The sequence below is a fragment of the Stenella coeruleoalba genome (genome assembly GCF_951394435.1).
Source record: "Stenella coeruleoalba genome assembly, chromosome: 10".
NCBI classification, from domain to species: domain Eukaryota; kingdom Metazoa; phylum Chordata; class Mammalia; order Artiodactyla; family Delphinidae; genus Stenella; species Stenella coeruleoalba.
Genome location: NC_137156.1, coordinates 8,189,627 through 8,217,383, shown reverse-complemented (window position 1 = coordinate 8,217,383; position 27,757 = coordinate 8,189,627). Strand labels below are relative to the sequence as shown.

The following is a 27,757-nucleotide window of genomic DNA, read 5'->3' as shown; positions in this document are numbered from 1 at the left end:
TCACTGCCTAAGAGGACTGTGGTTAACAGTAAAAGTAGGAGCCCCTCAGCTGCTGGCTGGGGGAAGACCCTCCCACGGCACAGCGCCTCCACAGCAGAGAACCAGCCCACAGTGCAAGACCCGCGGTTACGGGGCGGATTACAGGGGGAGATGATTAACGGATGTCAGTGGTAAAGGAATGAAAAGCATGAAGCTGAAAGATCGAATCCACATTTTTAGAGAAGAAAACGGGGCAGAAGTCCAAACAACAACAGCCCCCAGTGCCACAAATGTGTAGTCACAACACACTCCGGCCAATCAGCGGTCTTTTCCCCACAGGTGATCATCATCACAGTGACACCTAGTGCATCCCAACTCTCTAGCAAAGCGCTAGAGAGATCACTTGGAGTTTTCTGACGGCTTGCTATGAATTTACAACATTCCCCGACTCCTCTGTGTGCTGGGAAGGAGCAGGCATGGGGTGATGGCTGCCATCGTGCTGCGAAATGTGACTGATGCCAAGAAGTGAAATCTTTGGAGCCTTTGAAAGGCTTCCAGGAATGTCAGCATGTACTGCCTGCCCGCTCTCCGCTGAATGCCTACTTTGGCTGTCTCCTTAGTACTGAGAGTGCCAGACAGGCCTTCACACAAAGAAAGAAAGTGTTTGGGGCCCATGAAAGGGGAAAGCAGAGCCTTTCCGATGTGAATGGTGAGATTCAAGAAGTAGGAAATAAAGTGGCAGGGTGAGGAGGGGCCCTCAGGAAAGGTAGGAATAAAAGACCAAAGAGGAAGCGATGGTATCTATCTACCTACGCGGGGTGACTTCTTTGTAGCTCCCCGCGATCGAATCTGGAGATGTAGACTTACCATCACACTACACTCCATGCTTGCTTCGCATGGAAAGATCGCCTGCTTGTAGATTCTCCACGTATCCAAGGACCTCTTGATCAACTGAGAATAAGAATTTTTACGCCCTGCCAAGTCAGAGATCAGTGTGCCTCTGTTTCCATTTTAACAGCGAATATCAATGCCATTTGTGCTGCTTGTTGTTGGGGATTTTCTTTGACTCGTTTTACCTCCAATATATGAACAAAATAAGAGGTGTCTGTTGTAGTACCTCTGAATATCTTGGAATATTTTATTCCTTCGACTGGGTTTAAGAAAGGAAGAGAAATGTTTTGTAGAATGAACCGTTCTCTAACCCTTAGCCATGCTACTCATAACTCCCTGGGCACGGCATGTACTGCTGGAAGAAAGCACTCTGTGGCGTTCTGAGCTTTTCCAAGGAGGCGGTCTGATGTCATTGGTGGCAGACACAGTATGTATGGATCTGTCTTCTGTCTGCACCATCTGTTTTTCTCCTTACAGGCTATTGTTCAGATTCTTCTCTTCTCTCCAGGAAGTGTGCCTCTCCATAAGAGCACGGGCTTTAGGTGTTAAAGGGACTGAGCTACTATTCTAACGTGGATTCCCTCTGTTCTTTCCTTCCTAGAATCTTATGGCAAGGGCCTTGTACGACAACGTCCCAGAGTGTGCTGAGGAGCTGGCCTTTCGCAAGGGAGACATCCTGACTGTCATAGAGCAGAACACGGGAGGACTGGAAGGATGGTGGCTCTGCTCCTTACACGGTCGGCAAGGCATTGTCCCGGGCAACCGGGTGAAGCTTCTGATTGGCCCCGTGCAGGAGACCTCCTCCAGTCAGGACCCGCCTACTTCTGGACTGATGCACCAGCCCTTTGGCCAACAGAAGCTCTATCAAATGCCAAACCTCCAGGGCACCCCTCGAGACACCATCTACCAAGTGCCACCTTCCTACCAAAATCAGAGAATTTACCAAGTACCCACTGGCCATGGTACCCAGGAACAAGATGTGTATCAAGTCCCACCATCAGTGCAGAGAGGCATTGCAGGGGCTAATGGTCCCCACTTAAGTAAAAAGGTGAGTGAACAACAGACTGGATATTTGTTCTTAATTTTTTCCACTGTACTCAAAGTGTGTGTGTGTGTGTGTGTGTTTGCGCTCCTAAAATAAGAACTTGAAGCTTCCAAGAAGTACATCAAAGTAGTAAGTATATCTTCCAAGAAGTAAGAATATCTGAATACCTTCGCTTGAGTATTATTTTTCCATTCATTGGTCAGCAAAACCTTCTTGAACGCCCACCCCGTGCCAGGTACTGTTGATCCCTCACCATTATGAGTTCCCGAGCCGTGCCAGGTCATACTGCATCATCAAGTGTTTCTCTCCAAACTTCTGATAGACCTGCTTTTAGACCTGGACTCTGCACTCAGTTTCCAGTCTTTTCTCTTTCTCCCTTCAGTGGTACAAGGCACCACATTTTGCACTGCCCTAACAATTTGAGATAAGTAGAAAATCGATTTAATTTCAAACATCTAGTATATTTTCAATGCTTGTGATACAGTGATGAATTCAAGAGTGAATCTGGCCTCCATGATACTTACGCTGTAGTAAGGAGACGTAAGCAGACACTGAATGTCAGGTGGGGAATTGTGCTGTGAAGAAAATAATACCAGTGAACTTGTGGAGGGTAGTAGCCAACACAAAGGTGATGCTCCTGGGAGCATTGCAGGGGAAGGCTTTTCTCTTCAGTTTGCTGGCAAATTCCAAGGGCCTACAATGGGTCCAGTGAGGTTTGGTATTAAGAAGGGACTAATTTAACAGAATAAGAAAAGATCCCTGAATCACAAGAGGAAAGATGCAGTTGGACGCCAGAAAGAGCTGTTGATGCTTAGAACATGACGTATACATGTGCCCTGCCTTGCGAAAACCTAATACAGCATTTGAATTTACAGTCCCAAGTAGATTATGGAATATCTATTTGCGTGATAATGGAATCCTCTGTTGGAAAAAATAAAGGAGGGGGTGACTTACTGTTGGATTCCTTAAATAACGAAGCCACGAATGTATTTTCAAATCACCTTTTATACAAAACGTGTGTTTTACAAAACACTGCTCAAGAGCACAGGTGTTACATAAGCTGAGTGTATAAACATTAGGAGGAATTCCTCAAGAAGTTAACAGTTTTCCGACTTGTATTGCCTGGGACAGTGATCCCTGTCTGGGGGTCATAGACTGCGCCCGTGACCTTTCAAGGTCCTTCTCACCCCAGGGATTTTAGATTCAAAGGGAGAGTCAAACCAGGCCTCTGTCTCCAGAGGGAAAAAGAACAGTTGAAAGGTGTGACTATAAATAAATAACTTCTCTCATTCGTAGCCCTGCTTGTGTGCATCTTAAAAATAGCCCTCCCTCATCGGAGCTGGTGTGAGGCAGACGGGGGAGGCCGGCATGGGAAATGCTTGGCTGAAAGGTGGTGGGGTCTGAGCTTTCATCACAGTTTATTTTGGCAGGAAGGTGACATGTTTTTCTCTTTAGACTCTACCTTTTTAGTTCCAAGTCTGAAAAGTCTAAAACTTCGGACTTCCAGCCATGTCATTTGCTATAACTGTACTTCAGGTTTGTTCCTGGACCCTTGATCCATTTAGAGGGGAGAGAGTTTGACACACCTTCCCTTCGACGGAGGTTGGAGTGCCGGGGTTACCATCGGGCACTTGAACTCAGTGTTTTTGTTTTTGTTTTTAATTCTAAAATCAGTGGAAGCCTTTATGTTTAGCAAGAGGTAGGTGGTTCCTGTAGCGGGAAGCCAGCTTCCGGAAAGGCACTCTGCCAGCCCTCCCAGGGGACGCCACAGACCCGGGGGAGGCTTGACCAGAGCTCAGGGGTAGGCAGTGCCCCGAGTGCTGCGCTTCGAGCAGTCGGGGTCTGAGGTGGTAACGTGGTGAGGCAGGAGCGGACGGTCCTGGCTCTTCCCTGACAAACACCGTGTTCTCTAGGACACCTGACCTCGCCCTGAGTCACCTTAGTGCCACTGGTCCTCAGGCTGCCGCCTCCATCCTGTCCACTGGACCATTGGCTCACGCCCCATGGGAGTGGGTGTGCCCTTTCCTTTCCTCTCCCTCTCTTCCTTCTTTCCTTCTTTTCTCTCTCTCTCCCACCCCCTGTTTTTGCTTTCTTTCCCTCTCCCCCTTTCTTTCTTCCCTCCTTCCCTCCTTCCTTCCTTTGTAGTGGAGATGGCTTGGCTGCTAACAGGTGATTTTAACCTTCTGAGTAAAAACAGCTGCTTTAAAAACTTCCATCAACATCTCCCTCGGTGACGTTTCTGACTCAAGACCTTCTCAATGGGTGAGAATCATACTAATGACTTAAGCCACGGCTCCAAGAGTTCATCTCAGTACGGGGGATCCGGCAGTGTTTGCTTTGAGTTCTCATTGTAGTAGTTTTGCTGACTTACTAAACAGCCCCATACCCGTTTCTCTCTTTTAATTTCCCATCTGTAAAATGATGGTGAACCCAGAACTGGACATTCCTGGTGGCTTACGTCATAGTCCTTAAAAGTTATTAAAGGAGAGAAAGAGGAGGCAGTAGAATCTTGTTCTGAATCACTAAAGTGTGGTTCTAAAATCTTAGGGAACGTAAGAATCACCCAGAGAGCTAGAGAAGGTGAGTTGAGATGCAGATTCCCAGGCCTCCCCCAGTGTCTAGCCCCAGGGCCGGGGAATCTGCATTTTAGTAAGCTCCTGGGATAGTTCTGGGGGAGGTGGTCCAGGACTGCACTTTGAGAAGCATTGTTACAGGGCCATGAAGGGGGTTGGATATGTTCCAATCTGTGATTCGGGACTTTCCACAGTTAAAGATTCCCTTGATGTTGCTACAGACTGCAGGCTTCAGAAGTTTTATCCACCACAGTTTTTTCTACTAATGAATCACATAGGAAAAAAAAAGACAGTGAATTCTGCCTTGTATCACTCCAACTTTGCTGTCTGGGAAACTCCAGCCCCCACCCACCTTCTTGCATTCTAGCCACGTAAAATGAGATTCATCACTTATTAAATCAGTGGTTAGAGAGAGAAAGAAAATCATATCATCTCCACCCTTTCCTGAAACAAGGAGACAGCATGAGGATTGTGAAAAGAGCCTGGGCTCTGGGGTGAGGGCGACTCCTGGTTCTGTTTCTTTGGTAGCTGTTAATCCCTTGGCAAGTTACTGAACTTCTTTAGACTTCAGTTTCCTCATCTGTCAAATGGGAATAATCATAACTATCTCCTAGGGTTGCTGTGAGAACTCAGTGAAACACTGTATGGAAAGGACCTGGCACAGAGTTGCACAAAGCAGGGGCTTAAAAAAAATTAGTGCCCCTTGCTTTGATTTTCTTTCCTTTCTCAGAGTTTATTTTGAACTGATCAGCCCTGTGTGTGTTTCATACTCTGCACTGAATATGCAACTACTCTATTGCTAACATATATTCTGTTCTCTTTGAGTGTGTGGCTCCCTCTTTGGTTCTCCAGAAATTTTGTACAGGGTGGAAAGAACTCTCAAAGTTTATACACTGACACCTTGACTTAATTTCATTGGTCTTTTTCACTCTGGGTTTTGTGTGCAGGGCCGTTTTATCCATTAGGCATTGTGGGCAGAATGCCGGAGGTCTACGAGAACGTTGGAGCACTGAATAAAAAGTCTTGGCTCCGAAATATGAAACACAAAAACTTCAAAATAGAAATTAATAAACGTTTAGACAAACGTGCAGGAAACAACACAACGTCAACCTCATTAACTGTCACATTTCGATGTCATAACTGTTTCATTACATGTGAAAACAATTTGTAGGTTAGATTTTTCTCTCTTTGCAAAGACTTCTAAATATGCCTGTGATTGCCAAGAACTCACAGGCATTTCTAAATTAAATGAATTACTCATAGTCCAATAATTTGAAAAGCTGAATTATATTTTTAAGAAGTGTCCTCGATTTTTTAAAGGCAAAATTGTAGTTAATATGGGACTGTGGTTTGGAGGGGACGATTTAGACCCAAACATCAAAAGCATAAGGTCTACAAAGGTCTAAAAGAGCTTAATTTCTCTCCTTCAAAGATCAAAACCTGCCACCTGACTTGATCCACTTTGTGCCTGACCTTCACAGGGAATTACGTGTGTTTCTCTGATTATTCTTTGAACATGTCGCTTTTATTCTAACTGGTGGAATTAGATTTGCTTTGCATCCTTCTGAAGATCAGTTTGGGGCTAAATTATGAATTCCATTAAGGCAGGCAGAGGCCATGGCTGTCTCTTTACTGCTATAGGCCAAGCTCACAGTAAACCATCAGCACACAGATAACGAGTGAATGCACAGGCAGAAGTGAGAAACGAAGCATTTAATTTGAGTTGACCTTTAAATAAGCTGAAAAGTGGTTCTGATCTTATCACCCCTTCACCATCACACACGAGTCAAATCCCGTGTCCAGCTCATTAGTCTGTTACGACATATGTCAGATTTTACATGGTCATTTTCCCCCAGAAGGCTCTTGGAGAGTGTCACCATCTGTTTTCTGAAACGTTAACTCTCCGTTCACAACAAGTGAGCATCCAAAGCATGATGTCACGTTCAACTTTTCTGAGGGCCTAACTTTTATGCATTTTGCCAAATTTAGACAACAAGATTAGTTAACACGTCTGTAGTCGTCTAAAAAGGAGAACCACACTTTTCCCACTGAGGAACAGTGCTTCCTTTACCTATGCTATTATGTATCTACTGCCTTTCCTCATCTGTGCTACCTGTGAACTCCTATTCATACTTTAAAACCCATTTCAATGTTCATCTCCTCTGTGAAGCTTTCTCTGCACCCCAACAGTTTCTCCTGCCTCTGTGGTCCCAAAATATGTTGTAATTTCACTTAATCTCAAGGGAGCACACAGGCTTATTAAAACTTTAATGGCCCACATTTATAGTGTGTATGATGGACTGGGCAAGTACTGCTTTGGGGGTGGCACTCAGTAAACTCAAGTAACAGTAGGATTTATCCAAACCCCATGACATCATCTTTAAAGACCATTTCCTACCTTCCAAGGTGAGACATAGCCCAATATTGGCAGGAAATGATTCAAAGATTTTAACCAGGTCTTCCAGGCCCATTCCTTGAAAGGTAACATAAGAACCATAAATAGTTTATGCTGCAATGTTTGTGCCTTCTTAGACGCTGAGTCATCATAAATTACACACACATGCGGGCACCCACACACCCAAAGCCACTGGTTAGGGAACTGAGGACTTCCCTTATTGGGATGTGAGGCATTGCGAAATCTGGTTGCCCAGAACAACACTCATATACCAGCAAACCAACCGCTATATATTAGCAGTAGGATTGTCTACCAACAAGTAAAAATAGATTAAGAGGAGATGAAAGCTCCCAGAGAAGATAAACTCTGACTTCACCTCACATTCCTTTGTTCCCTTCCTACACACACACACACACAAAATCATACACACCCTCAAAAATACTGGGGAGAATCAGAGTTTGACAGGGCAGAGGGTACCTCCAGTTTCTTCGCTTATAAACGCAATAAAATATGACCCTGTTCCAGAATTATGCATTCCTATATAAAGATAATCCTGATTTAAATGAATTTTTTTCCTCAGTACCATGGCTTTTTAGTGTATGCAAAGAAGTGATTGTTCACCTAAAATCTCCACCCTCAAGAGTCAAGATAAAGTTTAAATCTTACACAAAATTCAAGGTCCTTGAGCATTTCAAGGGCTCTATGACCTCACTTCAAAAAGGAAAAGTATCTCTTCCCAGTTAAGTCACCCATGCCAGTGGAATGAGCAAACCGTGATACCGCCTTAGAAATGAACAAAAGTCTTTTTTGTTTGGTCAATGCCAAGGCCTTTATAAAACTCATAGATAATGCATATTTCTAGGAAGGATTTAGTAACTTCTTACAAACTCACGACGAAGCGAACAGAGGTAATCTTCCTTCCTTCCCGAATGATTTCATGCTAAGTGACTGTGCTTATCGGAGAGACTAGGTCAGCATCATACGTAGTATGTTGGCTGGCTCAGTAGGTAATGCTCTATTTGTGAGGGAGAGAAAAGAATACGGAATTTTGGTGCTTTGACAGTAAAACTGAGACTTACTGTTGGTTGAACGCGTTTTTAAAAGCAGACTTGTCTGAGTCCCTTGTGCAAAATGCAGAGCTGGGCGCCTTCTTAAATAGCTGTGCCGTGAGCCTTGTTGTCCAGGTCCCCGTCCAGAGAGGCACCCTGCTCCTGTCTAAGGGGCGCAGGTGCGACTCACTCGGGACATGTATGTCTCCCTTCAAAGCTGTGATTCCAGCAACGTATGAAGGGCACCAAGGAGTCCCATCTTTAAAGGGACCCCACAGTCGATCAATTTTTGAAGCCAAAACAAATCCCTTAGCAAGGCCATCATCACATCGGATTTATCTGAATAATTTTTATAATACTTGCTTTTCTTAAAGCATGGTGTGCTTAAACCAGTTATTTCTCAGAGTAGTTACGCGTTTTCACGTTTCAGCATGTTATTAAGCTACTCACTTCTTTTAAGGATCATTTTAGATCTAAAGTGGGGTGACTTGCAGGTGCCTTTGAGCTTGGTCGCACATTAGGGGCGTTACGTGCATAATCTCATCTAACCCTCCCAACAGTCTCACTAGGTGTTCGTCACAGCCTCCACTTTACAGGGGAGGAATCTGAGGTCTGAGAAGTGAACTTGCTGAGGGACATACCTCTAGGAGGAGGCAGGATTGATACTTGAGCCCACGTCTGTCTGACTCTGAAGCTAATGACTTTTACGTCCCAGCTAATGGTTGATGTTGCCAAGCCCTAAAATAAGAGGGCATATTTAAACACCAGAACCCTGTGTGCTAAAAAGCATCCTGTTGGTCAGAAAGAATGAAAGGCACTGCCAAAGGCTCCCACCTCAGATCCAGAGCATAGCCTCAATGCTGAAGGAGTCTGAGTTAACGACCAAGGAGATGCCCGCCACCCGGCTGCAGTCACTTGCTTCAGGGCAGGCCGACCCTCAGAAGGCCTGAGTGGGTCATCAAGGTGCTGTAAAGACCGTGGTACCAACGTACTGCTACATTGGCTTTCTCTGCCATTGGAAACACCGTCTTTTCAAATGACTTCACATTGCTCCAAGTGAATAACTTCATTTAACCAGATACAGTCAAATCTCCCGGAACTGGCTTGCCAGTGTGAAAGGGACACCCCCAAAATATAAGATACCCAGATTTCAAGTTTCGCTTCTCAAATAAGGAAGTGACTTTCTTTAGGAGTATTTATTTGTGAAGTTAGGGAAGTATTTATGTGTAAGTTAATCTGTCTCACCGTGTAGCCTATAAACACTGTGTAGCCAGCGTGGCACTGGAAGGGGGGGGCCCCGATGGGCTGCTGGACCCCATTAACCGTGGTGCTCCTTCACACCCCTGTGGCCATCGAGCTGAATAACCTCTGAACTTTAGTCCCCTCAACTGTGAAAGGGAAAGTAGGGTTGGATTATCGCTTAATGGTCTTGGCTAAAATTTTATGACCCAGACATCCTTATCTGATTCTTTCCCAGAGTCACTTGAAAAGTTGAGTAAAATGACTTGGCCTCAAGATTCTTAAGAAAGAAGAAAAGACACTCAGGCGCTGATGTAAATTTCAGTTGACCCCTACGTTTTGGCATATCCTTCTTTTACCTTCCTTTAGGATCCTGTCCACCTTTTATCTGGAAACCGCAGTCTCCTTCAGAGGATAGAACCATGTCTTAGAAAGCAAGGAGCAGGCAGGAGCACGGGAGAGGGGGGTCTGGGGTGCTAAGCGGGGGGCCACAGAGTTCGCGGACTTGGTCCCATACATGAGAACGCTTCCGGGGAGCGTCCCGTTAAGAACTCTCCTCCCTGCTTTGTTACCAAGAGCTAAGAAAGTGTGTCATCCTGGAACTCGTTTTCCGCCCATTTTCCTCTGTTTCACCCTCTCGCCTTGGGTGAGACCCTGGATGAGTCTGATGCCTCTTGAAGCGACAGCCCTGCCGCAGCCTTGGGTCAGCGCCGTTCAGAGCTGGCAACAAGTTCTGCCACGTGAGCTGTCTGCTCCATCCTCCATCATGTCGGGTCTCCCAGTTAAGTCACAGCGTCTTTCCTGTCCCTATTTAGGAGGAGACGATACCCATAGGCACCTGGGTGCAGAAATTCCCATCCCTTTCCTCTTTCCATAATCGCATCCCTTGAGGGCTGTCTGTGAGCACCTCTCTAAAACCCAATTCAAAATCTAGATTTAGTGCTTCGTGGTTTATTGAATTTATTTGGACAAAAAAAGAACCAAAATGCTCGTGCCTTTTATAGTTTTCACTCAAAGAACATTTCGGTCCATGAGATATAAAAAAATGGCTGTGCTGTGCCCATCTCTGTCCCAGACTGTATTCAGCTTCGTCCAGAGAAACACCTCAAACACTTGCAGAACCCAGGAGTCATTTCCCGTCATGTTCTTTCATGTTTAAACGCTTCTAGCTGCTCTTTGGCGCTTGGTCACTCCATAACTAAATATTGCTTTAGCACTTGCTATACAAAGAGCTTCCTGAAAGCAGCAGGGGAGACATGCTGGAGGCCTGACAATCGGGGCACTGTTTGTATGCAGTGGTTTGCCGCCCGAACGCTGTGTCAAAGGAAAGGGACCCAAGAGCGCCATTCCACCTCTGAGCTTTCAGCTGTGACTCATTTGAAAAAAGAGCCTGGCCGTGATTTAGACGTGGCTAGCAAAAGGCTACGTTCTAACATAAAATCAGACATCAAAATGTCTTTGAGGGAAAGTAAATCACCTCCCAAAATACAGGGGGAGAAATCTTGATGAGCACGAGAGAAGCAGTAGGAAGGGTTAACGGTGCACAGGGCCCATGAGGGTGTATTTTAAAGGCCGGACTCAGTTTTCATTATATTGTTGCTATAACAAGTAAATAAATGAGCTCACTGCTACACCCAAGTGGGGCAGAAAGAATTTATAGAGAATTAATAAATCCAGTCAGAGAAAAGCAACAAGTAATCTTGGATTTTAAACAGACAAACCTCCATAACTTTGCAGTTTCTGAAAATGGGATCCAAGTTCTAATGAGCAGCCAGTGATAATTCTGATGTTTCTTTTCCTAGGGTTTTCTTTAAAGGGAAAGGGTCACACAGTTCATGGGCTTTAAGACAAAGAAGTTATTATAAGATCAAATAAATACTGTGGTGGCTCTGTTAATGCTTTTTAAGGGCATTTCAGTGAAATAAGTCCTTTCCAACAGGCAGTTTTAGAAATCAAAATACTCTTGTTAATGTACAGGTCCCAGAGATAGTATAAATAAAACTGGGTGTCAAGGAATTAAAGAAAGACAGGAAGCAATGTAATTTTACTTTCCACATATGTCTAGAAAAATGCAAAAGATGGCTGCTAATCAGGGAGGCCTGCTTTTGCGTTCAGATGATCTTAGGTGCTGTTAATGGCGAGGTTATCAATCTGTACTGTAATCATCATGGACCACCTGGGCTGCCCAGTTCTTGGCCAGGCCTTAGGGCAGAACACCAGGAGCTGGTTACACACCTTCCTGCTCTGCCGGGATCCGTGGGTAGAACCCCACTGGGCCATTATCGAGGCATTATCTAGATATCAGAAGCAAAGCATGGTGTCATTCACACCATTCCTAATGTTGCTTTGGACTGTAGAGACTTAGACACAATTAAATCATGGGATACAGAAACTTAAAAGAGTGACAGAAGACTCCTCCCTATACCCCTCCAAGTGGGATTTCATATTACTTTTTAAAATTTTGTTAAAGTTATAAAAAATTCTATTTTTATGATTTTGAATTTCTTTTTTGATACGTACATACATCCAACGTAGAACTATGAAGAATAATAGTAATACACTAGAACAGGACCAAGGCCGCCGAAGTTCCCTGTGCTTCTCGCCATCCCATCTTGGTCTCATCCACTCTACCCAATTCTTTCAGTCAAACAGGAGGGTTTTTCTGCATCCTTTTTACTGTTTTGTTCTTCTTTCGGGTTGCTGATAGCATGGAAGGAGAGAAAGAGTCAAAACAGGGGCGAGCGTTGAATGAGAGTTTGTGATAAGTATGTGAGCAGTAGGGCTTGTGCAAGGGAGCACAGAACATGGCGGGACCTGAGACACTATTAATCGGCTTTCACAGGGTCGATGGGTGGGCAAGGAGGATCTGCCTTCATGAATGGTACAGCCTGCTCCCTTCCCACTTCCCCTAGCGCACCCCTGAATGGGCAGCATCTGGCTGAAGCTCTCCTAACCACAGGGCCTCTGTTTCTGCTATGCCCCATCCCAGGCTCCCACCAGCTCAGCTTTAAGGAGGCAAACTAGATGCCCAAGTAGACTTGCTGAGACCTTGGTGCAAGTGATACCATGTGAACAGAAGTTGTCTTTATAGAAAGTGTTTTGCTTCTAGACACTCCTCACGGGTGTGCGTCCTACTTCTCGGTGAGATCCTCTTGACACACCCAGCATGTGCTCTTCCACCGAAAAGAAATGCAGAGGAGAAATTCAATAACGTCTCTTGGGTTTGGGACTTTGCTGTCTTTCTCTTGGATAAATATCTTTATCTCTCAGATTATAAAGCACGTTTTGTCCTGGGGTTTTCCACTGGTGTGTCTTGTGCTGTTACGGTGATAACTGTGACAATGGCAACACTGATATGACCAGAGTAAAATAGTAACCCAAGTCAATACACTGCTGATCACCAAGGGCAAAAGTCTCTTGTCATCTATCACTTTAATTTGAAATTCCCATTGCCTCGTAGACCTCACTGGGAACACTGTATACATTTGTGAAGATTAGTCTCTTTTTCTATGACTTAAATCTAGGGATGATTCAATTTTGTATTCCCCTACGGTTCAGTCATGAAACATTTTGAAAGCAAACAGCCTTGAGATCTGTGATCACCAAGACAGAAACATCCTCATCCTATTTGGAAGGAAGCAGGAATGGGCTGTTTTGTTCTTGTTTCTGCTGCCTTGTCTCCCGAATTCCTAGTTATCTTTGATTGTGTGCTGGACATCTGTGGTTTTTAAAAAATATTTGCAGAAATAATACAAGGCCTGTAAAGCTGTTCAGAGAGAGTAAAAATCCAGAGAGGATTTTACCTGCTCTGCCAGCCTCACAGACACACATAAATCTGATTTCAGGCTTTGAGGTGTCCTTGCCAAGCCTGATGACGTAAAACCTAGCTTTAGCCTGTACAAGGGTAGGTTCACTTCCAGCTACTCCTTACTTTCGCATGCGGCCCTTAGGGTCCCAACCCAAACTGCGGGTTGGTTATCAGGGTCCCTACCTTGGTGAGCCCTAGAGTCCAATGTTTCCCTTCCCCCATAGAAGCTGAAAAAACGCAATGTACCCCCTCAGACCTGTCTTAGATCAGCAAATGCCGCCAGAGAAAAAGCAGCCTCAAAATTTGGGCTCCCCTCTATGAATTCCTTCTCCACTTTTCAGTTTTGACCTGGTAATCCTTTACTATCTTTTAACTTTTGACGTTATCAAGAAGATTTTTCATATATTCGCCTCACTTTTTTAAAGCCGTCTTCATTAGGGGGATTGATCTGAATTACCTAGTCCACAGTTTAAGCCCAAAAGTAAACTCTGCTTAACCTAGGTAACAATTATGATAAAAATAGCTGAGGCCTACGGGTTTATGCTTTGCCAGGTACTTTATGTACTTGGTCTCATTTAATACTCCTAATAGCCTCTAAGTATTATTACTTCTGTTTCACTAATGAGGAAACAGGCCAGGACATACCTTGGTCATGTCGTCACAGCTACTAAGTGGTAGAGCAAGAATCTAGATCCAGCTCTGCCTGGGTCCAGCTTACGTTCTCAATCACTCCCCTCATCAGACCTAATCCTTTCAATGAGCCAAAGACCCAATGTGGCCTTGGCCTTTGGTAGAAGACTTCATGCAACACGGGCCTGTTGCATATTTTCAGAACTAGAGAAAGCATGACTCCTGTTCCTTTCTATTGTATTTTTTTTTTCTGATGTTAAGGTAAAAAGCAGAGTTAGTTTTCATTTCTTTTTGTAAAACTCCCCCATATATTTCTGGCTTGTGGCTGAGAAGAACGCAGGTGTTTGGGTCACATGCAAGCTCTAGATTGAGGAAAAGGAAACCATCTAGTGGCCCTTCTTTGCCACCATCCAACCGTGGTTTGCACCAGATAGTGGTGCAGGTGATAATTCTTCCATGGTGTCTGATTTCTCAACTTTACCTAACATTCACCCTGCTTTCTTGGCCACGCCACTTGCCCAGCACTACCATGCATGGCTGATAAAGACATGTCCCTTATCCCATGGGCCCCGCTCATCCTAGAGCTGACTTACCTGGAAACCAACCTCATCCTCTACAGGCAGACTGTTTAGTGTCCTCTCCAGATCCACACCAGTTTGCTTAAGAAAAGCCTTTAGTTTTCCTTTAGTTCATTAATATATTCAGTCAATACGTTTATCTCAGATCTACTATATTTAAGGCACTGTGCTAGGCCCTGCTGTTTATATACAAATGGAGGAGAAATGGGCTCTGTCTCCACAATGCGAAGAGAAGAGATGGTCTGAAACAGTGAAACCTCAAGGGTTAAGCAGTGTTAGAGAGGTATATGCACACGTGGAAGTTTCCAAGGACGGAGATATTGTATCTGTCTGAGAAAGGCTTTGTGGGAGAGAGGCACTCGGGTTGGTCCTGAAAATTGAATGAAGTTTGCACATGAGGAAAGAAAGATGAGCGTCTTGGACAAAGACACAGTGTGAGTGAAGACGCAGAGGTGTGGCACGCAGGGCACCTGTGAAAAATGGAGTGGTTCAGTCTTGACAAAGCACAGAACTAGTGAAGAGCTTTCAGGTCCTGCCCTCGGACTGAGAAGGAAGGAAGAAATACACAGATGAAAGCAAGGACTGGGCACCCTGGGGGCCAGAGACGTGTCGTTTGGCCAAGATGCTGTTTGAAATATTTGAGCCAATTTCCAAAATCAGATATCACATAAAAATCCAGATTTCTTTTTTCTTTAATCATTTAAATTTTATTTATTTTTTACACAGCAGGTTCTTATTAGCTATCTATTTTATACATATTAGTGTATACATGTCAATGCCAATCTCCCAATTCATCTCACTACCACCCCCCACCTCCAGTTTCCCCCCTTGGTGTCCATACGTTTCTTCTCTACATCTGTGTCTCTATTTCTGCCCTGCAAACCAGTTCATCTGTACCATTTTTCTAGCTTCCACATATATGCATTAATATATATTTGTTTTTCTCTTGCTGACTTACTTCACTGTGTATGACAGTCTCTAGATCCATCCACATCTCTACAAATGACCCAATTTCGTTCCTTTTTATGGCTGAGTAATATTCCATTGTATCTATGTACCACATCTTCTTTATCCATTCGTCTGTCGATGAGCATTTCGGTTGCTTCCATGACCTGGCTATTGTGAATAGTGCTGCAATGAACATTGGGGTGCATGTGTCTTTTTGAATTACAGTTTTCTCTGAGTATATGCCCAGCAGTGGGATTGCTGGGTCATATGGTAAATCCATTTTTAGTTTTTTAAGGGACCTCCCTCTGACTTCTCATGAAAATTGGAAAGATCTGGCAACACAGGGAGTATTTTTTCAGGATGGTGGTCGGCTGGAGCTGAGGACTGGCTGCCACCTTTCAAAGAGTACGAACTCTGTGCCCCCAACACAGGATCCCGGCTTCTCTCTCCCTTCACCCAGCCTGCTCAGCCCACAGGCATCTAAGCGTAAGGCCCTGGCTCTGCTACAGGTGCAGACTCAAGCCAACTGAATGTGGAGACACGAATGACAGACCTCAGGGCTCTGTCCCAGCCCACTGACTCTCACACCTGATGGTTTTCAGGGTTCCCTAGCCCTCGCTGCTACCCCAGACACAGACTCCCTTTTCAAATTTCAGCATGCACGGCTCTCAAAATTATGAGACTCAGAAGTCTTAACAGCATCTCTAAAAAGCTCGTGCTGCCCAGAATCTGAGGCTCAAAATGGTGTGAATCAAAGTGTGTGTGTGGGGGGGGGGGGTAAGTCATGTTTGTTTGTTTGTTTTCTACAAGCGGAATTGGTAGAGAGCTAACGTGACCCCAGTCTCCAGGCTTTAGATCCTCCCCTGCTGGGGTCCGGCCTCCGAGATTTAGTCTGTGGACTCTTCCCTTTCTAAACGTCTATAGTCTGCCCTTCTCTGCTTCATAGCTCTTCTCAAAGTGTCCCCCTTCAGACTCTTCCATTAGTTGACAAGAACAGTATACTAACGTCCAAGGGAGGTTGGATCCCTCATCTGGACAGAAAATCCATATTTGGACAATGCACATCCTCTGCAGGGCAACCAGGAAAGTAGGCGGTCATAGAGCCCTGGGGAGCCCACGGTTCAGCCCCCTTTGTGGCAACGCTGAAGAGCTAAGAGGTCAGTTTGGTAATTCCTAAGGCTAAGCCCTTATAACTATAAATAAATACGCAGAATGAAAGGAATGCAGGAAAGAAAAACAAATGGAGGAAAAAAGGAAATGAAAAACCTGACTTGATTTCATTGAGAAAATTAGTTTTTAAGATGCCCTTTGTGTAGCAATTACATCAGTGCCTTGCCGTGCAAATGCCCAGGAGATTTCTTCCCAAATGTACATCCCCTTAGCTAGACCTTGGTGTTCCTCATAGGCTGAGGTTCAGTAATCCTGGGAAAGTAGAAAGGTTTTTGTGGACTGTGTCAAGCAGGAAGAAAAGGCCTTATGAACCACAAAACTGGATACTTTGTAAGGTACAGAACAGTCAGCACTTTCCTCTGAGGAGAGAACACACAATTGGCATGAAAGTGACCCAAGCAATGGGGTGAGTTGGAGAAGGTCCAAAAGTAGAGGAGGTCCAGCTCCTTTTGTTCTCTGGGGCGTCACAAAGGGGCTCACTCTGTGCCCTGCCTGTGTCTGACCAGATGCACAGCCCCGGTCCCATTTCCACACCATTTGTGGACCGATGCGAATTGGATAGTAACATCAGGATGCTGGCATCGGGGAAGGTTGTATTTTGTTGGCTTTTTCCCCCTGTGGTTTTTCACCATCTGTTTCTTTTAATGCATAAACAAGGAAAATGACTGGTTTGGAATGCAAAGTTTTTAAAAAACCAGATGACCACAGGCATCCTCTAAATGAGAAAGAGAGAGCACGCGGGGGGTTCTGTGACATTTGTCAGGAAGTGAGACCTTAAATACTGGGAAGCATTAATGCTCCCTGCCAGGGACGATCTGCAAAGGCAGGGCAGAGCCTCGCTGGCGACCCGCCTTCCTGAGGTTGTGCCTTATGTTTACATGTCACCAAGCGCTATTTTCAGATACTAGCACCACCCCATCTATCTCCCAGCCCCGCTCCCTTTTTTAAACTAAAGATGAAACCCGTCTGCTGGCCTTCAGCATAACCAGCCTTGGTTTTCCATTAGCGTTATTACTAACTTGGCAACCTTGGATAGAAGCCACTCTTAGAAACTTGTAGACTGAACAAAAGCTGCGCTGTGAGCAGGTTTTATTAAACAGCCAAAACAGAGAGCTATAAATAGAGGAGCTGATGAGATAGATCAAGAGAAGATGCTTCATTTCTCTCCTGGACAATAGCGAGTGAAGAAAAAAATTATATAAGGGCATTGGGAACACAGTGTATCTTTCTTGAGCAAAGAGCAGCCTGCTTTAAAAAGGAAGATTTGCTCTGCACAGCACAGTAGCCACTTTGTAAGCTGGTTCTGTATGTTGCATGCCAACAAACCTTAAAGCAAGAGATTCCTTTTTCAAACCCGAGGCAGTGGCGAGATTGGATGGGATGGTGGCTGCGTACTAATCTCGTTTACCTTCATTGCAAGCCATAATCAGCTACAAGCACCAGGGATTTAAAAGCAAATTGAACCCGGGCATTTAGAGCCCCCAGGGAGAAGGGCACTGGTGCATTTGGCTGAGTTCCACCCATTTCGGGGTAAGATGGATATGAGCATTTTTTGCATAGTTTTGCAGGCAGCCTGACGCCAGAGTTTTCACATTAGAGAAAGGATAAAAGATGATGGTTTCTTAGAGAACAACAAACTCTTCCTAATTTGCAGTGTCTGTTCTCACAAATGTCATGAGCAATACTTAGGTGGGTGCTGTTAGCATTCGGGGGACAGGGGTTAGGCAGAAACAAGACCCTAGTCGTTTAGAAGCTTTGGGGGGATTAAATATATTTTCAGAGGAGTTTAAGCTCCAGTCGTTTCTCTACCTGTGCTTAGGACACAATGAAGTGTGTAGATATGAAAATGCGAGCCTGTCGGGTGAGATTTGTTTCATTGACATTGGTTCCAGATGCTCGAGCTGCGATGAGTGTACTTGACTTTTGACATCACTTGGACGTAGGTACCGTCTGGATGTTTGCTTCCCCGGTGGAAATGGGAAAATGATTAGACCTCAGCTCTCTTCCTGGTCGGCTCCCAGACTCAGTATTTCATGTGTTTCATTCGTTAAAATGAAAGCTCCTGCAGGCTTCTAAGGGCAGCGCTGTGTGAACCTTCATAAAAGTACTCTAGTGGCCTATGGAATTTTAGTTATAATCATAATAACGTCAGATGAAGAGGCTTCCTGGGGAAGGTATGAGAGGAATTTTAAGTGGCCGAACTCTATTTACAAATAGTTTCAGAGCCTTTTTTTTTTTTTTAAATGCTGTGCTTTTGATGCTCCAAAGGGTTGATCTAGGACTTTCATGATTCAAACATGATTCTCCTTTCAAGTACCTTTTGGGAATTCAGACTTTATCTGACTAACTTTGAGGTGATTTTGTTACCACGAGGAATGGGGACAGAGGTATTTCAGGGAATGGTTCTTCACTGGGATTCAAGAGGGATTTAAAAGTTTACCGTTGTCTCCTTCCTTTTGTCTCCTCCCTCTTTCTTTGTGTGTGTGTGTGTGTGTGTGTGTGTGTGTGTGTGTGTGTGTGTGTGTGTTGTGGGTTTTTTTTCTTTCTTTCTTTTTAGTTGGGTGAAAGATGAGGGTGGAGTGTCTGATTAGGAGGCTAGGAGATGCCCTCAGGACTCGGCTTGGAATTTTACCCCCGTGTCTTCCTGTCCACAGGTGATCACGCCGATGAGGACAGGCCACGGCTATGTGTACGAGTACCCATCCAGATACCAAAAGGACGTCTATGATGTCCCTCCTTCCCAGACCGCTCACGGGGTGCGTACCAGAAATGTGGTCACTGGGGAAGAGGGCGGCTTTGCTTCAGGGCTACAGAGGAAAGGGAAGTTCACAAAATATGTACAGGTCATGGGACGCCTTATTTAGGTTGTCTGTCCAGGGGCCGTTTTAGCCAATGTTTTAAGGTATGTTTTCTGGCTTTGCTTTAGTAGGGCATCGAGGCTTTGATCTAACAAAGCTCTTATTGCTTATCAATTTATCAGGCAGCGTAAAATTTAACCTACAATTTAAAATACAGACAGTGCAGGCAGTTTACCTAAGATCATTTTTATATTCAGTCTAAGAATACAAAATTGAAAAAGAAAAATTCCATCAATCCTTTATTACATAGAATTCAGCCGAAGAGCAAGGGAACACATAACCTGGTAAATAAATCCGTCATTAAAAGCTTAGTACATAAAAAATGACACGTATAAGCCATTTCCGTGCCGGGTAACTCTGGGGGGGTGTTTCTCTTCAGGTGTACGACATCCCACCGTCGTCTGTGAAAGGCCCCGTGTTCTCAGTCCCAGTGGGAGAGATAAAACCTCAAGGGGTCTATGACATCCCTCCTACCAAAGGGGTAAGTGAGCTGCTACAGAGCAGCAAAAAACGTGTGTGTGTGTGTGTGTGTGTGTGTGCGCGCGTGTGCGTGTGTGTACTGGGATAAACAAACCAAAGAGGAGAAGCTAGCCTTTGTGAGAGTACAGGGAGGGAAGAGAAGGGGGGAGGGAGGAAGAACCGGCAATAAAGATAATTCTAGGAATTCCATATTTAGGGGCCCACACTAAAAAAATGGGGAGTCGGTAAGGAGAGCCAATAAGAAGGTAATCAATTCCGTTTGGCAACGACTGCTGTATCTCATATGGCTCACGTTTATATAGGGTGTCACAGCTTACTCAGGCCGTACATATATGGGCTAACGCATCGGACTCATTCTGCCCAGGAAGTACAGTTATCCTGATTCTGCGGATGAGGGAACCGTGTCTCAGAACACTGAAGCGGCTTATTGGGCAGCACACGGCTGACAGGTCCGGGAGAGACCCTAGGCCTCCTGACGCCTGGCCGGGGCTGCTGATGCATCACCTGCCCGCCCAGCCTGCAGCAGCTGAGGAAGGAGCCCCAGGAGGCGCTCAGCAACGCAGGCCCAGGAGAGCAGCGCAGGCAGGAGGGTTCCACGCAGCGCAGCGTGGAGGCCAGGGGAGGATGCACTTGTCAAAGGGCGGGGGAGGTGAGGGCAGGGAGACGCTTAGGGGTGGAGGGCGAGCGACAGGGAGGCAGCACCTGGCCCTCACCTGACGTACCGCTCAGCTTCCGCACCGTCACGTGAGCCAACTGAGCGAATAACAGCTTCGCTCTCCACTTGCTTTTCAGGGATACGCCATTCCACCTCCTGCCTGCAGAGATGAGGCCGGGCTTAGGGAGAAAGAATACGACTTCCCCCCTCCGATGAGACACGCCGGCCGGCCCGACGGCAGACCCGAGGGCGTTTATGACATCCCCCCAGCCGGCACCAAGCCCCTGGGGAAGGACCTTCACGCTAAATATAATGGCGACGCTGCAGCGGAGCTGGCGCCACGGAGACACCAAAGCATTTCCCTGAGCCACCCGGCCCCGCAGCTGCGCCAGCCCGGGGGCTCCCAGAACGACGCCTACGATGTCCCCCGGGGGGTCCAGTTTCTGGCACCACCAGCAGAAGCCGGCGGGAAAGCAAACCTCGAAGAGAGAGACGGGGTTTACGACGTGCCGCTGAGCAACCCGCCGGACGCCAAAGGCTCCCAGGATGTGGTGGACGGCATCAACCGGCTGTCCTTCTCCAGCACCGGCAGCACCATGTCCACGTCCTCCACCACCTCGAAGGAATCTTCGCTGTCTGCCTCCCCGTCCCAGGACAGAAGGCTCTTCCTGGATCCAGACACGGCCATCGAGAGGCTCCACCGGCTGCAGCAGGCCCTGGAGATGGGCGTCTCGGGCCTGATGGCGCTGGTCACCACCGACTGGCGGGGCTACGGGTACATGGAGCGACACGTCAACGAGGTCCGCGCCGCTGTGGACAGGGTGGAGCTGGCCCTGAGGGACTACCTGCACTTCGCCAAGGGGGCCACGGCCAACGCCTCCTGCCTGCCGGAGCCCCCCCTCCACAACAAGATGAAGCGGGAGCTCCAGAGGCTGGAGGACTCCCATCAGATCCTGAGCCAGACCAGCCATGACTTAAACGAGTGCAGCTGGTCCCTGAACGTTCTGGCCGTCAACAAGCCCCAAAACAAATGGGATGACCTGGACCGGTTCGTGATGGTGGCAAAGACAGTGCCAGACGATGCCAAGCAGCTGACCACGACCATCAACACCAACGCGGAGGCCCTCTTCAAGCCGGGCCCTGGCAGCTCGCATGGGAAGAGCGGGCCTGAGAGCATCACGAACTCCGCGGAGTGCCCACACGCCAGCTCCCAGGTACAGCGGCTGCATCCCGGGGACCACAAGGCTCCAGCCCTCAACAAGCCACTGCCCCCAAGCCTGGGCAAGGACCAGCCCCCTGACTGTAGCAGCAGTGACGGCTCTGAACGGAGCTGGATGGATGATTACGACTATGTCCACCTCCAGGTAAAGAACCAGACTCCTACGGCACCTACACTCACATGCAGGGGCCGGGGGCTCATGCCTATAAGGCTGGTAGCTAGGCTACCAGAGCCGAGACCAAGATTAATGTTCAGAAACACGATGAATGATTCACAGATTGGAGGCAATGCTGTCCAGTAGGAAGAATACTGGCCTGAGAGTCCTGAGTCCTCTAGACTTTTCCGTGACACTGTGTCACCAGCTTCTGTAACCTCATGTCACTGCCTCATTTGCAGAATGAATGAAGTGCAGGGGTGGATCAGATCTGATAGATATGCCTCAGGCGAGCAGGAGGAGACTCCCCAAGTAGGTTAGCGGGCCGCAAATAGACATGCCAGCTCCACTTCTGTTTGCATTTCATGATACGGTTCTGCACGATACTTTATTTGGAAAAAAGAAGTAGGGCGAGGGGTGTTTCACGGTTAAGGAAAAAGATTTGAAAACCTCTGAATTTCTAAGGTCCCTTCAGCTCTATACTGTGTATGTGTGTAGAATTACTCACAGAGAAACTTAACCCCACCATAGGCTGACCTTGAAGAGCACTGGGCATTTGCCAATTGACCTAGAACTTAACGGCATAGGGAAATCGGGCCGTCACAGTCTGTGTCCTCCAGGTGGAAATTCCACCAGGTTGACTCAGGATCCTGACAGCTTTCCCTTCGGGGGATTAAAACATTCTACAAGATCCATTATTTAGAATTTGCTTCACTATCTTATTCTGCCATTCTTTTCATTTGACTGACAGCCGCGAAGTCTCCTGAGGATTATTACACACAGTTCCTTTGCCTACAACTGGGGAGGGGAGAGCAGAGCCACACCTTGTGCTGAAAAGAAGTATGGGGAGAGAGTAGACCGAGGCATTAAACACTGACTTGGCTGGTTGTCCAACTCTGCCTCTTGGGAGATGCTAATTTGGTGTAGAGCTGTAGATGATTGAAAGCAACTAGAAATACAATGTGGACCATGTTTAGACCCCCGTTAGGGGGTTTATGGGTTTGCATATAATCTATTAGAAAAGAGCGCTGAGAAAAAGTACCGCTTACGGAGGTTTGAAGGGGGCCATGGTTAACCCTCCAAAAACGGTAAAGTGGAGTGGACAGCATGACACCCCACATGCAAATGGGTTTTAGTTTTCGGTTCTCATCCGCACAGTGACTCTGGAAGTCTGGCCGAGAAGCCCTTTCTGGGGTTCACAGGGCCTAACTGGGCATGCGGGAAATTGCCAAGGCAGCGGAAAATAGAAGAGTATTCACGTGTCTGTCAATGAAATTGTTAGCATAAGCGAATCCTAGTGGTGACGTCATGTTTTCTTTATGTTGGAAAATAATAGGGTAAGGAGGAGTTTGAGAGGCAACAGAAGGAGCTCTTGGAAAAAGAAAATATCATCAAACAGAACAAGATGCAGCTGGAACATCATCAGGTACGTTCGATCAGAACAAAAACTACTTGGTATTGAAAAGACTTCCCACTTAATAAGGAAACTATAACTTCAAAAGATGATGGTTTTGATCCTCCCAGTACACTTTGGCATAAACAAGCTCCAAGGCACATAATAGGGTATAAGAACAAAGAGAAGGACTATGGCCTTAGTAATCTAGCTGGGTGTACCTGGACCATGTCCAAATACAGTTTTTCCAGGCTAAGCCTGTACATCTAACATATTAAGACTATTGGGCTAAGGCGGTTGGTCTCGAGGAGTAAGACGCACTCAAGCTGGCCCAAGCAAACAGGTTTTGTAGTAAAGCCACAATAGGGGAATCCGAGAACAGAAAATGAAGCTATAGCCATGTCTTAAGGCACTAGGACTGTCAGTGTCCTCTCCTTCCTGGACTAACTTGGTGTCTCTCTAAGTTGACTTCCTTGGCCTCTATTTTCTGGTAGTTTCCTCTGATTATCTACTCATTTGGTTCCCCTGTAACTTTACAGAACCCACAGCTGGACACTCACAGCTGGACACTCAGAGCCTTTCCTATATATAGTTTTTCATCTCAGCTTCCTCGCTAATAGTCAGCCCCTTCTGTGGTTTATCAAACTCCTTAAAAAAGAGTCTGGGCCATTATCTATCTATCTATCTCCCTCTGTCTCTCTGTCTCTATCATCTCTATCTCTGTCTCTCCCCAAGCCTGTGGCTTGGCTGTTCTTGGTCCAATCTAAGGGGAGGAGGGCAGGATCCAGTGTTTTCAAAATATATCCAAGTCCATTTACTAAGGGCTTTGGGCAAGGCAGTTTCATTCAAAAGTTGGGCATGAGTGGGGCAAATAATAATGGGTATTGCTAATACAAGGGCACAAAAATAACGAGAAATGGATGCAGGATTTATAGGCCTTTTAGGATGAACTGAAATGGCATGTAGGGACATGAAATGGCGCACTGAACTCAGGAAACCAGAGTTCTAATCTGTGCTTTCTGGCCAATCAATCATATGACCTCAGGCAAGTCACTTAACCTCCCTGAACTTCCATTATTTCTCTATAAAATGAGAAAGTCCCTCTCCCCTCCGACCTAATGAGATGATATATTTATGAACATACTTGGAAAAGCATAAGCGGAATATCTTGAAGCATCGCCCTGTATCTGTTTATGTTTGCTTTGGCATTTGCCCAAGTAAGACTGCAGGGCTTTGGGGAACTTGTTGAAATCATAGTAATTCCTAAGAAGAAAACAGAGTCTACAGAAAAGGAAAGCTCGCTGTGCACTTCTCAGGGGAGAAGCTGAGTGAGGTTAACCCTGCTCAGACTCAACCCTATTTCAGGGCAGAAGACTGAGTCCTAAACTCCGGTCACAGATAGATAGTCTTTGCCTGTAAAAGAGAGCCTCTCCTGACACTTGTTGCAATAGCTGGAAATTATTATCATTGCAGTTTAAATAATCCACCAGCTGGGGGCAGTGAGGAGAGAAGGGAGAAAGCTAACACTGAGTCTGACCTTGTGTGAGGCCCCTTCCTTTCGACCGCTCTGGGGGGCTAAGTGTTATGATGCACAGCCTGCGTTCAGATTCCCTTAGAGAAGTTCTCTTCCGCAGTGCACATGTATTCATATGCAGTGGTCTATCCTGTAGTGCTGGATAATAACATTTATAAATCTGGACAGAAAGAGTAGGAGAAATAGAAAAGGGTCATGGATTGTCATTTATCTAAGTGCCTTGAAGGGACAAAGGCTTTCCCCCAGAAGGAGCAGACTGTCAGTGACTGACCTGACAAAGAGATCCCCACGTTTGCTTTTCCCTGGCCACCTCTCAACATGTAATAAACATTTACCTAGAGTCTCCATTATACCAAACACTATTCTAAGCACTTTGCAAATATTAACTCATTTAACCTTCGTAAAGGTGTGGGTAACAGAGCTGGGTTTAAACCCTATGCTGCCTTCCAGCCTGAGGAGAGAAGAGACCCCTCGTGTCCGATCACAGAAGTCAGAGCTGGAGGACTCCTCAGGGATCCTCTGTCAGCCTGTACAGTTCACAACTTAGGAAAGCCAGGCGACTGGACAAGCCTTGGCATCTAATAAGCTCCTCACACTGGGATGAAGGTCCCTGCGTTTTAACTGCGAGCCCTGGTTAATTTCCATGTCGGCACATCGCCTCATCCTTAACAAACTCGGCTTTTTCCTTCCCTGCAGCTGAGTCAGTTCCAGTTGTTGGAACAAGAAATCACAAAGCCCGTGGAGAACGACATCTCCAAGTGGAAGCCCTCCCAGAGCCTCCCAAGCACCAGCAGCGGCGTGGGCGCGCAGGACAGGCAGCTGCTGTGCTTCTACTACGACCAGTGTGAGACCCATTACATCTCCCTCCTCAACGCCATCGACGCGCTCTTCAGCTGCCTCAGCTCGGCACAGCCCCCACGGATCTTCGTGGCGCACAGCAAGTTCGTCATCCTCAGCGCCCACAAACTGGTGTTCATCGGAGACACGCTGACGAGGCAGGTGGCCGCCCAGGACGTTCGCAACAAAGTGATGAACTCCAGCAACCAGCTCTGCGAGCAGCTCAAGACTATAGTTTTGGCGACCAAGACGGCCGCGCTCCATTACCCCAGCACCTCCGCCCTGCAGGAGATGGTCCACCAGGTGACCGACCTGTCCAGGAACGCGCAGCTCTTCAAGCGCTCTTTGCTGGAGATGGCGACATTCTGAGCAGCAAAAGAGAGACTGACTTGGATTACTGAGGAAAACTGGAAATACTCTCTGGTTTTTGTAAATCTTATCTATTTTTGTAGATATTTTATATGAAAATGAAATATTTTAACACTTGATGGGTTAGACGACATTCAGAAATTCAGGGAACTCTGGGGAACTTTTTTTTTCCTGCGTGGTTCTTGTGTACACATCTAAGCATCTAAGACGTCAACTGTACAGAATCCTGTCCGTGTGTGTGTATGACTGTGTGTTCATGTTCGTTCATAGATGTTTGTCTGATACATTCCATTGAAAACCATGAATTACGAAGCACCTTAGTAAGCACCTCCTAATGCTGCATTTTTTTTTTTTAGAAAACATACCAGCTGGTTGTAATATTGCTCTACATATACTAGCGATTATTCTGAGCCTGTCACTCCCAAGTCTGGGAAGCACAGTATATTTGCAGGTGTGCACCTTCCAGTAAGGAGGCATGCTATGCCTTGTTTTTGTTTTTGAAACCCCTTCCAAAACTGGCTATCTTGGGCGCGTTATTGCAAGATGCCTCATTTCTGGTTGAAAAAGCCCTCTTAGAAAGTTTCAGAAAGTATACGTTAATCCAAACTCTGACGTGTTAGGTGCTGGAGGAGTGACACGTGTACGTAGGGGCCATGTCCCCACTTAGGGTTGTTTCAGCATGGAGAGGACGTGTTTCCGCAGGGCTTTTTGCTCATTGGCATTTATGAGTGACTCGGCCATGCGATTTTCCAAAGGATGTTTTTAGATTTGCAAAAAAATATATTATTTGCAGCAGGAATTCATAAAGACACATCAGACTATGACCATCCACAAAAGGAAGGATGGTCCCATCTGCCAGTTGTAAGCAGGGGCCTTTCTGACTCTCAACATTCCCTTAGGTGCTACTACCCCGTTACCTGAGGGAAACTGGCCAGTTCCTTGATCACCGAAACATTAGAGCCACAGGCCACATCCCACTCTAAGCAAATCCGGTGCTTGATCCTGTAGCCTCCCTGAAACATGCAAATGCAGACCAGCACTCAGAGCAGCTGTATGGAGCCCATCTAGGCGTCACAGCTCTGTCTGGACAATGACCCTGTGCACACTGCTCACGACCGTCTCCCAGCTCGGCACAGCATCCGTCCGTTCCACAGTCTGTCCTCTCGTACCTGCTGGGGTTGGCACAGCACAAACACACAAGCCGTCAGATTCATCACGCTTCTTACCCCAGGGGGTGAATGTAGTCACATATTGCCAAGTCAAGGAGCAAATTACGGTCTGTCAGTCCGGTTTTTATTTAATAATGCTATTCCAGCCAACTGGAAAACATTTTGGTTTGCGATATATGCCTTGACTTAATTGAGCTTGCTTGTTTGAAACAACCAAGTCATTGGAACAGGAAAGGATCTAGGCGAGAAGGATGCATGATCTAAGTGGGATACGAAATGATCAGTGAAACTTACCCTAGAAGTGCTTTGCAGAACCACCGCTCTTGTAGTTCTTGACGTTCTGCTGTGCCAGAAGAAGCTGTATTGTTACAAGAAAGAGAGTGTGCGCGGAGGAAGAAGCAGGTTGCTGAAAATCAACGAAGAGGAGGCTGAAAAGTGTCCTTGTAGATTTCATTGTCTAATGTGCATCTCTTAGGAGACGACAGACTTGAGCAAAGTGGTGGCATTTCACGTGTTCCGAACCAAAATGTTCAATCTGTATCTCTCTCTCCCACATTGTATATACAGGCTGTTTTCAAATCATTAAAATTTTAGATGTCTGTTTTCATAGGCATTGGGTTTTCGTTTTCTACATTTCTTTCCTTGTCTCAAAATTAAATATTAGCTTGTTTCGGCACTCCTAATATAGAAAGTTAAATTATGGAGATTCTATCGATATTATAGATCTGGATTTTTGAGTAAAATTGAGTGCTGTTTTTTCATTTTGCATCATTTAAGGAAAATT

General features: G+C 46.1%; 1 protein-coding gene across 3 annotated transcripts in view; it reads left to right on the top strand.

Moving 5' to 3' along the window:
* Window positions 1-26,730, top strand: part of NEDD9 (neural precursor cell expressed, developmentally down-regulated 9) — a 295,481-nt gene extending 268,751 nt beyond the window's left edge. For all 3 annotated transcript variants that reach the window (XM_079935496.1, XM_079935497.1, XM_079935495.1), the window contains 6 exons: window positions 1,472-1,918; window positions 18,960-19,061; window positions 19,543-19,644; window positions 20,436-21,662; window positions 23,008-23,097; window positions 25,295-26,730. In XM_079935496.1, the coding sequence (XP_079791622.1) occupies window positions 1,472-1,918; window positions 18,960-19,061; window positions 19,543-19,644; window positions 20,436-21,662; window positions 23,008-23,097; window positions 25,295-25,804 (2,478 nt within the window). In that variant the 3' untranslated portion in view covers window positions 25,805-26,730. The remainder of the gene's footprint in view (window positions 1-1,471; window positions 1,919-18,959; window positions 19,062-19,542; window positions 19,645-20,435; window positions 21,663-23,007; window positions 23,098-25,294) is intronic.
* Window positions 26,731-27,757: the final 1,027 nt, after the last annotated feature.